Below are 17,610 nucleotides of genomic sequence, written 5' to 3' on the forward strand. Positions count from 1 at the left end.
CTCTATTATGAAATTTTTTTGTTAGAAGTAAATTAATCTCACAGTACTCCTAATTAATTAGATTGGTCATCAAAGAGACTATTTTTTGCAATTAATTAAGAGCTTAACTTGATTGATATAATTGTCGTTTGGGCAAAAGACACTCAACTCCCCAAGGTTTGGGAAAAAGACAATAATCTTCTCTGAGATTTTAAAAATGTCACAACTCTCTTCTAAGGGTTGATAAAAAGTACAAAACTCTCCTCAAAAGATTTGTCTTTTAACAAAATACAAAAGCAAGTTTGTGTCTTTTTAGCAAACCCGAAAAGAGATTCCTAGAATTTATGAAACCTTAGGAGAGATCTTCATTTTTCGCCAAACTTTAGAGGATGTCAATATCTTTTGCCCTTTTTATTTTAACACTATATCTCGTCTTTATGGGAATATGTTCGTTCATAAATAATTCGCGGTATAATTTAGTATCCAAAACATGTTAATTTCCTTAAACAGTAATGACTTCTAATTGATCAGCAAGCCCAGGAGAACGCATCAGTAAAACAACAATTGTCATTATTTACAGGGACAAAAAGGCATGGCCCAGCGGGACTAGCTTTGGCCTCTGGGCTGGGCTTTCCAGACTGCCGTGGACTTTCTCATTGGACTCACCTTACGGCCCATGGAGATTTTTTTTTTCTTTTCTCATCTTTCCTTTTGAGGCATTAAAAAAAAAAAAAGATGACACGTTGAGGGTACTTAATATGATAATTTGGGTGTTCAGGTGCCAAGCGAGCGCTCAGTGATCGTAAAAGAAATAAAGAACCAGAAAGAAAAGTAGCCGTTGTTGAACAATTTTCAATCCATTCCCCATAAATGGCAAAAGCAGCGCTCCTCCCAGGTCTCACACATTTCCACTCTCACTGATAGATCTGCTCGTAATCTTACTCCAAATATCCATTTTTGATCCATCTTTCCCCCCCCCCCCCCCCACCTTTTGTCTTTACACTGATTCGCCCTCTGTTTCTCCACCGCCGGTTGGCATTTCTTGTTTTTCCGGCGATTTCCGTGAACCCCTCCCCTCCTCTTCTTCTATGAGTTTTCCTTATTTCGAGTTGAATTTGTAAGTATAATTTGTCATTTTTTTCAATATTTCATCTCTCAGGTGATTTTTGTTGGATTACGAATTTGGAAAGATTGGTCCTTTTTCCACCTTCTGTGTGTGTGTGTTCGATGCTTCGAATGTTCTTTTTCTCTGTTTACTTCTTTTTTGTTAAATCTCACGACGTGATGTTTATGTTTTTTATGCTTCGGGTGAATTTCGTAGAACGGATGAGTAATGTTTGAACTTGGATTTGTTTCGTTTTTTGTTGCCTCCTGGTGAATGATTTTTCACTTAATGATCTGTTAATTTAGCCTGAGAGACTTGTCGAGTCCAGGATTTCTGCTCATGAATGCTTTTGCTTTTCATAAAGTAAAGGGGCGTGTGAAATGCCTACTTGTTTTCTTGTTTAGAGAACTAGGGTTTAGGAAACCAGGGTTGAATTATTTTTCTACCTTGGAACTACATTACCTTAAGCGAAGATCCAATTTAAAACCCAAGTGTTCACACAAAGATTCCATATAAACTGATATCTTTTGTTTCCTTTGAACTCCAAAACTTCTAATGAAAAAGATGATGCTGATGGGGATGGTACTAGAGAAAGTTTGTGTTTGGGCACATATATTCCGTCTTTTGGTTTGGATTTATATGTTTTGGACCGAACCTAAACAAAATCTTGTACTGTGCTTTGTGCAAAAGCAACCTAGTCCAAAATTCAAGGTCCAAACCCCAAGAGCCCCCAAACACAGGGAATGTGATGGTGGTGTTAGTACTAGCATTATTTTTCATCTGAAGCCACAGTTTTTTCTCATGTTTTAGCTCATGATGCAGCAGCCATGATATTCTTTCTAGACTCCTTCAGTACTAACAACTTTAGAAATGTTCAATTTTTCATAGCTGAGAATAAAGAAAAAAGATGGTAGCTGAGATGTTGGCCACTCCATCATCAAAGGTACAGAGGACACCTTCTTCTACTCCAGGTGGTCCAAAAGTTTGTGAGGAGAAGATACTTGTTACGGTTCGTGTAAGACCACTGAACCGAAGAGAACAAGCATTGTATGATCTTATTGCTTGGGATTTCCCAGACGAGCACACCATTGTTTTGAAGAACCCAAATCATGAACGACATATAGTCCCATACACATTTGGTACATTTTCTCTTCTATTTAATTTTCTTGGGGATGGGGGATTTTGTATGTTAAATCAGACCCTTAGTTTTGAAATTGAAACATATAGCTAGTGCATCATGAATTGATCTGTGAGATGTTACTGTGTTTATTTGAAGTTTCTAGAGCCAGCATTTTAAATAGATTATAATTTTATTTCATGTTAAATGTGTCAGATAAAGTGTTTGGTCCTGCTTGTTCATCTCAGAAGGTTTATGAAGACGGAGCTAAGGATGTTGCTCTATCAGCTCTCGCTGGAATTAATGGTAACTAAAGATTTCTGTAGCTTGTGTTGTGCTTTCCTCTACCAATTTTTTTTTTTTTTGGTAAAAGAGGGCCGCACCTCTTTTCTTAATTTTATTAATAACCTTCACTTATGGTGGAGGAATACCGTGGAACCAAAAGGACACTTGGGGCTTACATAATAACCAAATAAAAAACACCCCATGCATCAAACCAAACAAAAGAAGAAAACAAACCTATACCAATACCAAAAGGAAACCCACTAAACATACCTCATATAAGCCGTACCTATCATATCAAATCTATATAAATCTTTGATAACTCTAGGAAGTTGACTATTATTTGTAAACAAGCTATTCCTCCCCATAGAACCTTGTCGAGTCAACGCATTTGCCACTTTATTCCCTTCTCTATAGAAATGATTTATAAAAAAAATCTACTCCCTCCAATACACCAATAAGTTGCTCCCAAAAATCCCACAAATACTATAAAGAACATTTACTGGGTCTTATCCAATTTATTACAATATTCGAATCACATTCAATGTCAATACTAGTATGACCCAATTGTTTGCAAAGCTTTATTCCTTCCATCACTGCTCTCAATTCAACTTTATTATTAGAATAAGAACCAAAATATTTTGAAAAACTAAAAATAAAAGAATCTGTAGAGTCTCTAAGGATGCCACCACCACCTGCCGACCCTGGGTTCCCCAAGCTGCTCCCATCCAAATTTAGTTTCAACCTCCCTTGCCTCAGTTTTAGCCATCTCACAACTTGCATAGTTTTATTCTTTTTATTCACAATCTGCACCTCCAGATTCTGCAAAATCCGAACATCAGCATCATTTAAATGAGCCATAACTGTCATGTTCTCACTCAAAACCCCCACCCAATTCTTAATGGACAGCCACACCTCTGTACTACTCTTCAATTTCCCCTCCATTCTAGTCACACATCTCCTTCTCCACAACCTCCAAACTATTAAATAAGGAATCAAATTCTGATATGTTCCCAATTGAGAGTATTTGGAAGCCCTATTAAACCACATTTGGACTCTTTCTTTCCAGCTTTGGTGCCTAAGGAACGGTATACCTATCTCCACCGAAACCTTCCTCCATACATCAGTAGCAAGATCTCCCTTATTCAAAACATGCTCCACATCTTCTGATTGCCTCATCTCACAACAATCACATGCCGAAGCAAGTGATACCCCCACCCTTCTCACCTTTTCATCAACGCTTAAGCACTCAAAAGCAGCCTTCCACGTATAGATAGCAATTTTCTCCGATATTTATTTGTTCCAAACCCACATTGTCCAATCAAACTTTGGAGCTCTAACTTTGATAGCATCCCATGCTGACTTTGTATTAAAGCAATCATTCTTTTCTAGGAGCCATAGCAGGGTGTTCGAAGAGTTTCTAAGTTTCCTAACTTTTTCCATCACTTCTTCCGCTTTATTAAAACCCAGAATCCTTTACAAATTTTCCACATCCCACACATTATTAATAACCAAATCTTTTAATCTAATATGTGAATGTGCACCATCTGGAAATTCTGAAAACAAAGGTCCCGAATCCAGAAACTTATCATACCACAATTTTACATCTCCTTCTCTAACCTTCCACTTAGATTTACTTAACAACTCAAGCTTACACTGCAGAATTTTCCTCTGCCAAAAGTTAATTATACACGAGCAGTATTATGTTTGACCAAAGTTTGTTCTCATTATTGCAGCAACGATTTTTGCTTATGGGCAGACCAGCAGTGGTAAGACATTTACCATGAGAGGAATAACTGAAAATGCTGTTAAGGACATCTATGAACACATCAAGAATGTAAGTTGTAATTTTGCTTGCTTTGAAATCAAGCATATTTCTCTGCTTGATGTATTGCAGGGAATCAAGTTTGAAAGACCATGAAATAATGCAGAAATAAATTGTTATTTCATTCATAACATCCCACATGAAGGGGAGATATGACCTTGAATGACGAAAGATGTAAATGAAATTTTTATAAATTTGTGTCTGTCTGTGCACAGACCTTTTTATTTCAATTCAGGCGCACAAAAATCAAGTCAGTGGTAATGTATTTCTTGTATGCTGTAAAAACTATTTTTTAGACTCAGATTTTTCTTGTATTTCAATTTTTTGTATGTATCGTAGGCAACGGAGAGGGATTTTGGTGTGAAATTTTCAGCATTGGAGATTTACAATGAGACTGTTGTAGATCTCTTAAATCGTGAATCTGGCTCCCTTCGTCTATTGGATGATCCTGAGGTAATTACAGTAGACTTTGTCACTAGGATTTAAATGGAAGTGGATCTCTAATTTCATATTGATGTGTGTGTATTCATTTTGAATGCAGAAAGGGACCATTGTGGAAAAACAAGTTGAAGAAGTTGTTAGGGACAGTCAACACTTGAAACATTTAATTGGTATCTGTGAAGGTAATTTTGAATTGTGTTCTATAGGTGTTCAGTTCTTTTGTTTCCTAAGGGGCACGAGATTGTCAAAATTCATGAACAATTGGCCAATGCTTACCATATGATGTTAATTGCTATAGAAACAAAAACATGCTCCATCTTTAGAAGGAAGATAATAATTTTACTGCTGTATGATTTATAATGGTTCATATGAAGTATTATTTACAAAGATTCAACTCCACAGCTCAGAGGCAAGTGGGAGAAACTGCTTTAAATGATAAAAGCTCAAGATCACACCAGATAATCAGGCTGGTAAGCTTAACCCATGAATACTTTAACAAGTTATATTAGTAATGCAATGAACTTGTTTCTTCCCCCTTCATTGAGTTTTAAATTATCTTTTCTCTTTGTGGGTTCCCCAAACCATAGCAAAATAATGATGCAATGTTGGATGGTGCCTCCTAGTCTTAAATTTCCTTATGCAGTTTCCATGCACCATATTGTGAATCATATTTTTTTCAACACTAGAGATTCTTCTTTTGCTTAGCATAAGATCAGCATCTAATGGTTCTCTTGTCTGGAAAGTTAATAGACTGCTTTTCTTACCCTCTTGGTGTATTTAATTTCATATATTTGCTTCGCACTTTGATTTTATGTTGCATTTTATCTATTTAGAGGAGTACAATTCTATGCATAGCCCTAACATCTTCTTGCACACTGTCCAATATTTTTTAACTTAGACCATTGAGAGTAGTCTTCGGGAAAATTCGGGCCGTGTAAAATCTTTCATGGCAAGTCTGGTATGTTGACTGATCTTTTTGCCCACTCTAGGTTCTTGTCAAGACTAGTTCAATCATGCTGATTGAAGTACTGTAATGTTGCAGAATCTAGTAGACCTTGCAGGAAGTGAACGTGCCTCTCAAACAAAAACTGATGGTACAAGATTGAAGGAAGGCAGTCATATCAACCGCAGCTTGCTGACACTCACGACAGTGATTAGAAAACTAAGGTCTGTATGTGAAAAGCACTTATAAACGTGATTTTCATAGTTGGGGGCTTCCAGCAGCAGTTATTGGACTCTTTCAATTACCTTATGGTACTTATACATCTTAATCTGATGGGAAAAATATGATGAAGAGGTTATCAAAAAACAAATAGTGTTGTCTATTGTTGATACCAGTTGCATCACTTTTTTATGTTATGTACAGAAAACCAACTGAAATAACTGGTTTAATATGAATTGAGCTATGTGGGGCCAATGGTGATCAAGTCTGGCATGTTGATATTATGTCTTTAACTCTATTGAATTGTGTGATTAATTCCACACTTCTGCAAGTGTTTGAGGACAGTGATTAGGAAACTAAGGTCTGTATGTGAAAAGCACTTATAAACGTGATTTTCATAGTTGGAGGTTTCCAGCAGCAGTTATTGGACTCTTTCAATTACCTTATGGTACTTATACATACTGCTTCTTAATCTGATGGGAAAAATATGATGAAGCGGCTATTAAAAAACAAATAGCGTTGTCTATTAGAAAACTAAGGTCTGTATGTGAAAAGCACTTATAAACGTGATTTTCATAGTTGGAGGCTTCCAGCAGCAGTTATTGGACTCTTTCAATTACCTTATGGTACTTATACATACTGCTTCTTAATCTGATGGGAAAAATATGATGAAGAGGTTATTAAAAAACAAATAGCATTGTCTGTTGTTGATACCAGTTGCATCACTTTTTTATGTTATGTACAGAAAACCAACTGAAATCACTGGTTTAATATGAATTGAACTATGTGGGGCTGATGGTGATCAAGTCTGGCATGTTGATATTATGTCTCTAACTCTATTGAATTGTGTTATTCTAATCTTTGGATTAACTCCACACTTCTGCAAGTGTTTGAGGAAAAAAAATTCTTTTCCGTAGGTTGTGTTGTTTAAAATATTCTTTTATGCTAATATCTATTTGTTCACATTGTGTAAATTTATAAATGAACAATTAGCTAGATTTTATATGTTGTGGAAGTCGGATAGATGGGACTGCAATTTTTCTCTGTTTTATCTCGTTTTTCTGTTTGCAGTGGTGAAAGAAGGAATGCTCACATACCATATAGAGATTCAAAACTTACGCGAATATTACAGTCTTCACTGGGTGGAAATGCTCGAACAGCAATAATATGTACCATGAGTCCAGCTCTAAGCCATGTGGAACAATCTCGAAACACACTTTCATTCGCGACCAGCGCAAAGGAAGTTACAAACACTGCCCGAGTAAACATGGTAGGGGGAATGTAACAGAATCTAGTTGAACAAATAAGATAATGTTAATATTGGACACAATTCGAGTATCTCTAATCTCTAATTTCTAATTTCTAATATTATAAAGGGGATTCCCCTTTGGTGTCATTTTTCACAAATGTCAACTTTATCCCTATAACTATCTATAATTATCCCAAAATATCCTTATAACTACACATAATTATTCTAAAATACCCTGTAATTAAACACAATTACTCTTTTAATCAAATTAAAAAATCCTTCGATTCCTATTTATTTTTTCTACAATCATTTCCTCAAAATAAATCTAGAAATAAAATTTTATATATATATAGATATATATTTGAAACAATGGTGTCCAAGGCCTTTTGGACACTCGACCAATCTTCTGGGAGAATGGGCCAACCCCTCTATCCTTCTCCACTCAAATACCAAGGTATTCAAATACTCCTTAGTTCTTGCCTATTTTCTTTATGATTTTTTTTTTCAAAAAACGAAAAAAAAATAGAGTGCCATAGAGCATGCAGGCAGTGCGTGCCCATGGCTAGTGTTCGTTAGTAGTGGTTAGGGTAAGCCTCAGTTTTTACCTCTCTGAATTTTTACATAATCTTATAATGGCATTACTTCCATTTGTCTTTTTTATTTCTTTCTTTTAAAATTTTTGGAACAATGACTCTTGGAATCTTGGAATTTACCTCTAAGAGGGGTTAGATTGAAGCACATTGGGGCATTTGTCTCTTCTCATATGCTTTTATTGCAATTAGGACTATTATTGTTTGCAAAATCCTAGTCTAGGATCTCTCTCTCTCTCTCTCAAGCCCTAGCATAGACCTTTTTAACTTCTGTTTTTACCAGCCCATATATAAGGAAATGCTTCTTAGTGATTATTGCTTGAATTATGCTTCAATAAGCATTCAGTTACTATATTGCATGTATTCTTATAAATGTATGTTTATTTTTGACATCATGAAGAGTAAAACAAATTTGCAAGCTGAGTTTTCAATAGTTGTCATTTATGATCCCTCGTGTACATGCCTTGTGGTACTAGTTTATTGATAAATTCCTTCTTGCTTGAGTTGCTAAGGGATTTTTGTATGGTCAGGTTGTTTCAGACAAGCGGTTAGTGAAGCATTTACAGAAGGAAGTTGCAAGACTTGAAGCAGAATTGCGTAGTCCGGGGCTTTATTCCTCTTCATGTTTGAAGTCTTTATTAGTGGAAAAGGACTTGAAGATTCAGCAGGTATGCACATTCGTTGAGGAATAACAAGGGTTTGGATCTTGGAAGTAAAGAATTTGTTATTTAATTCTCTGTTCACAATATTAGGGTTTTCTGTCTTTAGATTCATCAAATTCTTTATTTTCAGGTATATGCAAATAGTTAGTTATTATTGAACATTTTGAATAACAGTCAAAAAGATCTAAATTACATTGAACATTTTTGCAGATGAAAACTCATTTGCAAATATGAACTTTCTTTAATCCTAGTAGATTCTAATTGCAGTGAAACTACTCTTATGCAGATGGAGGGCGAAATGAAAGAGCTGAAGCGCCAAAGAGACCTTGCACAATCCCAACTTGAACAAGAAAGAAGAGCTAAAAAGGAGGCTAAGGTACATTACAGATTAATACTGTATCTATCTGCAGTATTTGTCTTTAACCTTTGTTTTACATTCACTTTCAGGGGCTAAATGAATTTGAGTCTTCTCATCAAACAGCCAGGTGTCTTTCTTTTCCTGAGGATGAGCTGATTTCAAGTAGACCATCTTCTCGAACCAGGGCAAATGGCAAGGTTCAAAGGCAGGCAGCTGTGAGGCAGTCAGCTACTTCTACGGATCCATCAATGCTTTTGCAGGAAATCCGAAAGCTTGAGTTGCGGCAGCAGCAGCTTGGTGAGGAAGCAAATCGGGCACTTGAAGTACTTCACAAGGAGGTTGTTTCCCACAAAATGGGGAATCAAGATGCTGTTGAAAACATAGCAAAGCTGTTGTCTGAAATAAAAAACATGCAGGCAGCTAGTTTCATTCCTGAGGAATTTATGACTGTAGATAAAGCAAACTTGAAGGAAGAGATATCTCGGTTGGACTCCCGTGGAAACGCTATTGCATCTCTAGAAAAAAAACTTGAAAACGTTCAAAAATCTATAGATATGCTCGCTTTTTCCTTTCCAAGCCGTGAGGAAACTCCAGAGTCCAAGACCCAATTGAAGAAGAAGAAAGTTATCCCTTTTACCTTGAGTAACAGTGCCAACATGTCAAACTTAATACGGTCCCCATGCTCGCCGTTGTCTTCTTCTCAGAATGTAATGCAACAGGAGATAGAGAACAAGGCCCCAGAAGATAATTATCTTCTGTCAGGTGGGGATAAATTGCCTGTGTCACATAGTGCCCCTCCTCTAAAGAGTGATGATGACATTAGAAGAATGTCGTCTAGAGAGGCTACTCCAGTCCAACATCAAGCAAACTCAGTTAATATGAAGAAAATGCAGAAAATGTTCAAGAATGCAGCTGAAGATAACATACGGAGCATTAGAGCCTATGTTACAGAATTGAAGGAACGGGTGGCAAAGTTACAATACCAAAAGAACCTTCTGGTTTGTCAGGTGAGTACGTGACGCCTTCCACAGATTGCTTACAAGTTACATTTTGACTTACATTTTGACTAGAGCCAACATAAGCTACAAAATTTTAGCTATTGACTAGTTCCTGTCCTTTTTGGGGTGTGTGAAAAGCTTTCTTTTATATTTCAGGGCTTCAGCTTAATAGCTGTTGGTCTAGAAACACTGATTTCTGCTATATGATAATTTTATGCTTTGCTGCATTATGACACTATGTTCCTGCCTACAGTGGTATTCAAGGAATAAAACTTGCCAACTGGAAAAAGAAATAATAAAGCAAGGACTACAACATGGATATAATACCGTACATATTTTCTGAAAAATGTTCTGTTTCTGATCTTTCAAGCATTATATGATTACGAGTTCAAACATTCATTTTAACCTTACACAAATTATTGGTACACACCTAATGTTCCTCTTTCTTATGGATACCAAACCAAAAAATAAAAAGAGAAAGAACAAAAAAAAAACAAAAAAGACACTCTAGTTAAAGGAAGAAACTATATTAATAGTTTATTCCTTTTTGATGGCACAGATGGATTGCATCAATGGGTTGATGTGAATCGGAGGTGTACAAATGAATGTTGCAAAAAAAGAATTGTGCCTATTAATAAAGCCATAGAAATTTTGGCGTCAATATCATACACTAGCTAGGGTGTTGATCTGTCATAATCTTTGACTATATTTTAGTTACTCCATCGTGCTTATTTTACTTTACAACCTAGTTTTACTTTACAGGTCACCATTACATTGACATAATTCTATTATCATTCCATATGCTTAGGTGTTGGAACTAGAGACAAATGAGGCTGCAACTGAGGAGAAAGATATAAGCGATAATTCTCCTGTGTCTTGGCATTTAATGTTTGAGGATCAGAGGAAGCAAATTGTCATGCTATGGCATTTGTGCCATGTTTCACTTGTACACCGTACTCAATTTTTTTTGTTATTTAGAGGAGATCCTGGTGATCAGATATACATGGAAGTTGAGCTGAGGAGGTTGACTTGGTTGGAGCAGCAATTAGCAGAGCTAGGCAACGCAAGCCCAGCACTCTTGGGTGATGATCCTGCAGGCAGAGTCTCATCAAGGTATAATTTTCTGCAGCTTTCTTGAGTGATAACCAAGGGAATTAATGTCTCAAAAACCAGAATGGCCTGTTTGACACCTTATTCTCATATATAAAACGTCTCGATGGGATGAATGAAGAAATACTAAATCGTCCGATATCGGATATGAGACTTTGGTTTTCCTAGAATTTGTACTACTTTATAGTGAATATAAGATTAAACAATGGGGTATACCAATCAAATTGGACGGTTTGACACTTTATTCTCATATACAGTTTATATATTTGTTTCCATCTGAATGAATGCAGTATCAAGGCTCTTAAGGAAGAAAGAGAATACCTGGCAAAGAGGGTGAGCTCAAGACTAATGGGAGATGAAAGAGAAATGCTTTATCTGAAATGGGAAATTCCAGCAGTGGGGAAACAGCGAAGGTTGCAGCTAGTGAACAAGTTGTGGACGGACCCTCATAACATGCAGCATGTGCAGGAAAGCGCTGAAATTGTGGCGAAGCTTGTGGGTTTCTGTGAATCTGGTGAGCACATCTCCAAGGAGATGTTTGAGCTCAACTTTGTTTCTCCTTGTGATAAGAAGCCGTGGATGGGTTGGAATTTGATATCAAATTTCTTGCATTTGTAAAGGGAAAAAAAAAAAGAAAAACAAAAAAAACAATGCTCCGTTGTAGTTTCTGTTCAATCTGTTCCATGTTGTTAATTTTGCACCAAACTCATTGCATTGTAATATGCCTTCACTTCCACTTTTTGGTAGCAGCCCTAGTGCATTGCGTGGGGTTTGTAATTTAGTGTACAAAATTATCAATGAAAGTGGAGATACTCTTTCAAGAGAAGCATTTCCAGAAAATCATAATTTGCAGATTTCATTCAAAATCCGTAAGGAACACGAGATACTGCATTTCTAAGAAGTTTGAACAGTGCATCTGTTTGTTGGCCTAACAAGGTCTTTCAATTGATTTTGGTGATAACAAACACAGGATGATTTAACTTAAAAAAAAACTCTTTGTTCTCTCATGAAATAAATATTTGATTTAAATAAGTCTTTAAACATTAATAATCTCTTAGAAAAAACTTCAAAATATATTTCAAAGATATTTTACCTTTTGAAATACTTACATATATGTTTCCTAGGCCTTCAAGCTTGAGTCCTCTCATCTCTTGAGATATCTTAAACAATTTTCTTGAGCTTCAACAATATCAGACCCTTCATGAATCTTTGAGAAGATATCTTCATACTTGACTTACACTTATTCTTCTCATAAATCATACTTGATCTAAATTTGAGCTTTGCTTTGAATTATACTTGATTCATATTTCCTGAAACATCAAAACTCAACTTTTTTTAAGTTAAATCATCCTTTGTTTGTTATCACCAAAATCAATTGAAAGACCTTGCTAGGCCAACAATCTCCCCCTTTTTGATGATGACAAACAAGGGGTAAAGATAAAATGAAAAGTGAATTACTTCCCCTTACTATGAACATTAATAAGCAAATAAAAATAACTTCCCCTTGCTAAATAACTCCCCCTTGCTAAAAGCCATAGAAAATTTTGAGTTCATATATTTATGTAATTCATATATATAACAAGGAATCATTTTCTCAATATATGATTGCAGTTTATGTGCTTTTACATAATTCAGATCCTGATTTCAGTTCAAGTTCACATATATATATTAAGGAGGTTTTAAGTTTTATCTTTGCTAGCTTTTCTCCTCCTTTGGCATTAATAAAAAAGAACAAGCCAATTGTAAAGAGCCAAAAAAAAAAAGTGCTGAGAAGAGATATATTTATATATATATATATATATAGATCCCATACATCAAGAAGTTACATTTAAGCAGAAGAACAAGATAAGGTAAAAGATATCAGTTGGGAGCAAAAAAAATACATAGAAACCTAAACTAGAGAACATCTAGCTATCCTAGTCTTCTTCTATAGAATCATCTCCTTTTGTTGTTTCTTCTCCTCCTTCTTCTTGAGACTCTTCTCCTTCTTCTCTTCCTTCTTCTTGAGACCCTTCTTCTTCAGTGTTTTCTTCATCATCTTCATTGTCAGAATTACCCTCATTATCATCATTTGCATCATCATCATTATCACTATCATCAGCATCACCTTCAGTACTTGGATGAGCAGAACTGATGTCCATGGGATCACTGCCCTTAGAAAGTTTAGCTTGATAGTGCTCTATAAGAGTCACTTGTTTATCAAGTGATGTGACCTTTGCCTTGATATTCTGAAGACCAGTGCGTACTTCAGAAGAGAAACTAGAAAAATCTTGTTGAAAGGATAAAAACCAAGAAGGTGCTTCTGAAGATGAACCAAGGTCTTGCGAGGAGGAAGATTGAGCTGCTGTTGAAACTGGAGCAGAGGCTGAGGTTGATGCGGAAGCTGAACCTACTGCAAAAGCAGGTGGTGTTTTGGCAAACTTAGCAACTTTCAAATACCAGCCAGTACTACCCTTATCATAGCCCATTTGTTTAAGAGAAGTCTCATTGAAGAAATCATATCTAGTCCTTTTTATGAAAAATTCAGAACCAGTGGTAAGATTAAGTTTAGTAAAGAGGAGTGTAAGAAGGCCTCCATAAGGAAGAATAACTCGATTGGATTCCAACTTAGTCCACATCCAACGGACAATCAAACTAGCCAAATCTAATTTCTTACCTTTAAGAAGACACGAAAGAACAAAACATTCGATATAAGAAAGATGATCAAAAGAACCTTGCTTTGGTAAGATATTAGTGGTTATGATCTTATGAAGAATTTGACCTTTTAAATTCAATTGTTTGTAAAGTGGAGGATGTGCAAAATAAACAGGCTCACTTTCCATAATCATAGGAAGAAATTCTGCAGGAGTGAAGCCTTGTTCTAGGATCCAAGACTGAGTAAACACAGGACAATTAAAATCTCCTGGAGAAATTTGAAAGATAGGAGATAATATTTCAGAATTCAACAAAATTTTCTTTCCTTTAACCTCGGAAGTATAAATCCCATGTTCATATTGTATATTTGCATAGAAGATTTTGACTAAATGAGGAAAACAACCCTTAGGTTGTTGAATGATAAAGTCATACCATCCAATATCACGAAATAAGTTGAGAATATCAGGAAATTCAGTGACAAAGAATGATATATCCAGAAGTTTACCTAAGATAGGTTCTATAGAACTCAAGGAATTTTGATAACGAATTCGAGCTCTAGGAGCAACTAACCGTTTATCAATATTTTGGATTTCTCTGCCTGAAAAAGAACCTTTGTGCGCAGTCTGCTTGGTTCGAGGCATGGGGAGAGAGATTTGCAGACACTTGAGATATCTGTGAGGAATCTGAGTAGGGTTGTAATGATGAAGTGATGAGAAAGTAAAAAAAAATGGAGAGTTTGGAGTTCGGATGAATGAAACAAAGAACTTCAGAAGTCTGAAGTTAGGGTTTAGTCCACTTGAAAATATATAAATCCCACGACTTCAGATGACTGAGATTAAGTTCAGATGACTGAAGTCTGAAGAATCTGAAAGTTTAAAAATCAGTATAAGTACAGTCGTCTGACACCCAAGGTTCAGTCATCTGAACTCTTCTTCTGCTGAGTTCAGATGTCTGAGGTATGAATCATTAGTCGTCTGAAGTGTATATAAATTCTAAAATTTTATTATTATTATTATTATTATTATTATTATTATTATTATTATTATTATTATTTTAAAACACTTCTCTGCAGTGAATTAACCCAAGTTCCCTCCTTATATGAATGAATCTTTCTTAACATAAAGGTTTTGTAAAAATATCAGCCCATTGATCACTTGTACTTATAAATTCAAGAATTATATCTTCCTTTTGAACATGGTCTCTCAAAAAATGATGTCTTATGTCTATATGCTTAGTTCTTGAGTGTGAAATTGAATTCTTAGATATATTTATGGCACTTGTATTATCACACTTTATCAGAATTGTTTTATATTCTAAATTAAAATCCTTTAATTGTTGTTTCATATATAGGATTTGTGCACAACAACTTCTCGTGGCTATATATTCAGCTTCAGCGGTAGATAAAGCTATAGAATTTTGCTTCTTTGAAAACCATGATACCAATGATTGTCCTAGAAAATGACTTGTGAAACCCAAATTTTCTAAACAAATTGGGAAACTTTTTAAGAAAACTCTTACAACAAGGGAACCCACTTGAAAGCCTATAAATATATGGTTCTTGTGAATTAAAAAAATTCATTCAAGTATTGAAAACTCTCTAAAAGCTCTCTTGTTCTAATATCTCTTACTCAATCTCTTGCAAAGATGAACGTATTGTTGTTCTGATATTTTGTTCATTAAATCCTGAAGAATTACTGATTTCTCATCTGGAGAAAAGGATTTTGGTGAATTCTTTGAAAAGCTTCAAAAGTTTATTTCATTGTTGATATTTTATCTTTTGAAGTACATAGTTCTTATCTGTACTAATCTGCTCTTTGAGTGAGCTTCTCTTGTACATCAGGTTTTGATATTTCTTTTGTAGATTTTGAACGTTTCCAGGCTGTTGGAGCGTTGACCAAACAAGGATATATTGTTTGGAGAAGGCGGGCTCTAGCCTTGATCAAAGGAGTGATTGTAAACAGGTTTTGTTCCACCCGGTAACGGAACTATGATAGTGGAAAACTTTGGTATTTTGCCAAGGGCGAGGACGTAGGCTGCATTGAAGCCGAACCTCGTAAAAATCTTGTGTCTTTCTCTCTATTTTATATACGTTATTTTCTATGTTGTATGATTTCAAAGTGTAGGTAATTAATTTTAAAGAGAAAGAAATAAAGATTCTTGGTATTTTAGAAAGTACGTTTTTGATTAACCGTTTGCGGAAACCCAAAAGGGAGTATGTTGGTTAATCTTCGAAAATCTTAATCAAGAAAGGTACATACCGAAAGTTAATTCAAAGCAAGTGATACATATTCACAGGGAAATCAACAATATATATATTATCCTTGATTAAGTAATTAAATTGTTTAAACTTTATTGCTTATCTTGTTTGGTTAAATTACAAGTATTCTAAGGTGTGTCTATATATTATTTGTTGTGCTCTATCTAGTATCTAAAGAACAAGATTAAAAAGTATTAAAATTAAAAAGATTCCAATTCACCCCCCCTCTTGGGAAGCTATTCCTAATTTCAATTGGTATCAGAGCGGGTTATAGAGATTCCTAACAAGAAACTATAAAAAGATGATTGGACAACAAAGACTTCATGGAAACAAAGAAGGAATAGGCTACAATGGTAAGACAAATAAAAAGAATAAAAAGCTATATATGGGATATTTTGTTAAGGAAGCCAAGTTTTATGCTAGTACCTCATCAAATAACAAACATGAATATATCACTTGTTATATGTGTAAAACTAAAGGATATGTGATGTTTAATTGTCCATTAAAAAGAAAATATGTTAAAATCCAAGGAGAATGGAAAGCAAATAATGGAACTAATAACAAAATAAATAAAGTCAAAAGAATTTGGGTACCAAAAACTAACATATAGTGTCCCTCATTGTAGGTTTGCCTTAGGACAACAATGACAACGGACAAATGGTACTTGGACAGCGGTTGCTCAAGGCATATGACCGGTGACAAGACCAAGTTTTCTACTCTTAAATAAAAGGATGGGGGATACGTAACCTTCGGCGACAATGGCAAAGGTAAAATTATTGGTATTGGAAAAATTAGTAAAGAATCTTCACTTACTATAGATAATGTGTTATTAGTGGAAGGACTAAAACATAACCTTTTAAGTATTAGTCAATTAAGTGATAAAGGTTTTGAAGTAATTTTCATGAAGGAAAAATGTATTATTCAAAATCCCAAAAACAAAGAAATCCTGTTTATGGCTTATAGAATAAATAATGTATATTGTATAAATCTTGAGAAAATAACAAATCAAAACATAACTTGTTTAACAGCTATTAATGAAGTAGGTTGGTTATGGCATAGGAAACTAGGTCATGCTAGCATGGATTTACTATCAAAATTATCTAAGAAAAATCTTGTAAAAAGACTACCAAATACTAAATTCATAAAAGACAAGTTGTGTGATGCATGTCAAAAGGGAAAACAAGTAAAAACTAGTTTTAAAAAGAAAAAATACATATCCACTAAAAGACCTCTAGAACTTTTTACATCTAGATTTATTTGGTCCAACTAGAACCTTAGGCATAGGTGGCAAGCAATATGCTTTTGTTATAGTAGATGATTATTCAAGATACACTTGGGTAATATTTTTAGCAAACAAAGATGAAGCATGTAACCATTTAATAAACTTATGTAAGAAATTACAAAATGAGAAAGGTTACAATGTAACAAGTTTTAGAAGTGACAAAGGAAGAGAGTTTAAAAATAAGGAAATTGAAAGATTTTGTAATGAATATGGAATAACTCATAATTTTTCTACACCTAGAACTCCACAACAAAATGGAGTTGTTGAACGGAAAAACAGAACTTTACAAGAAATGGCAAGAACAATGCTAAATGAAAATAATTTGCCTAAATACTTTTGGGCAGAAGCTGTAAATACAGCATGCTATATTGTAAATAGGGTTTCAATAAGATCAAAAATAGATAAAACACCTTATGAACTTTGGAAAGTTAGAAAACCTAATATTTCCTACTTTCATGTTTTCGGTTGTAAGTGCTTTATATTAAATACCAAAGATGATCTAGGAAAATTTGATGCAAAATCAGATGAAGGTATCTTCTTAGGTTATTCAACAAGTAGT

General features: G+C 34.9%; 1 protein-coding gene across 2 annotated transcripts; it reads left to right on the forward strand.

Moving 5' to 3' along the window:
- The first annotated feature begins 730 nt into the window (after positions 1 to 730).
- LOC131157277 (kinesin-like protein NACK2) lies at positions 731 to 11,701 on the forward strand. 2 transcript variants are annotated; one of them, XM_058111298.1, is made up of 15 exons: positions 731 to 874; positions 1,973 to 2,223; positions 2,418 to 2,507; positions 4,220 to 4,320; positions 4,648 to 4,761; positions 4,850 to 4,931; positions 5,152 to 5,219; positions 5,648 to 5,707; positions 5,792 to 5,916; positions 6,983 to 7,181; positions 8,281 to 8,418; positions 8,699 to 8,788; positions 8,860 to 9,777; positions 10,577 to 10,881; positions 11,169 to 11,701. In XM_058111298.1, the coding sequence occupies exons 2-15, from the start codon at positions 1,992 to 1,994 to the stop codon at positions 11,494 to 11,496; spliced, it is 2,850 nt and encodes a 949-aa protein (XP_057967281.1). In that variant the 5' UTR covers positions 731 to 874; positions 1,973 to 1,991; the 3' UTR covers positions 11,497 to 11,701. The 2 variants fall into 2 exon arrangements, with proteins under 2 accessions (XP_057967281.1, XP_057967280.1); XM_058111297.1 differs by having other exon boundaries at positions 759 to 1,096.
- The last annotated feature ends 5,909 nt before the right edge of the window (positions 11,702 to 17,610 follow it).

The sequence above is a fragment of the Malania oleifera genome, chromosome 6 (genome assembly GCF_029873635.1).
Source record: "Malania oleifera isolate guangnan ecotype guangnan chromosome 6, ASM2987363v1, whole genome shotgun sequence".
In the NCBI taxonomy this organism is placed as follows: domain Eukaryota; kingdom Viridiplantae; phylum Streptophyta; class Magnoliopsida; order Santalales; family Ximeniaceae; genus Malania; species Malania oleifera.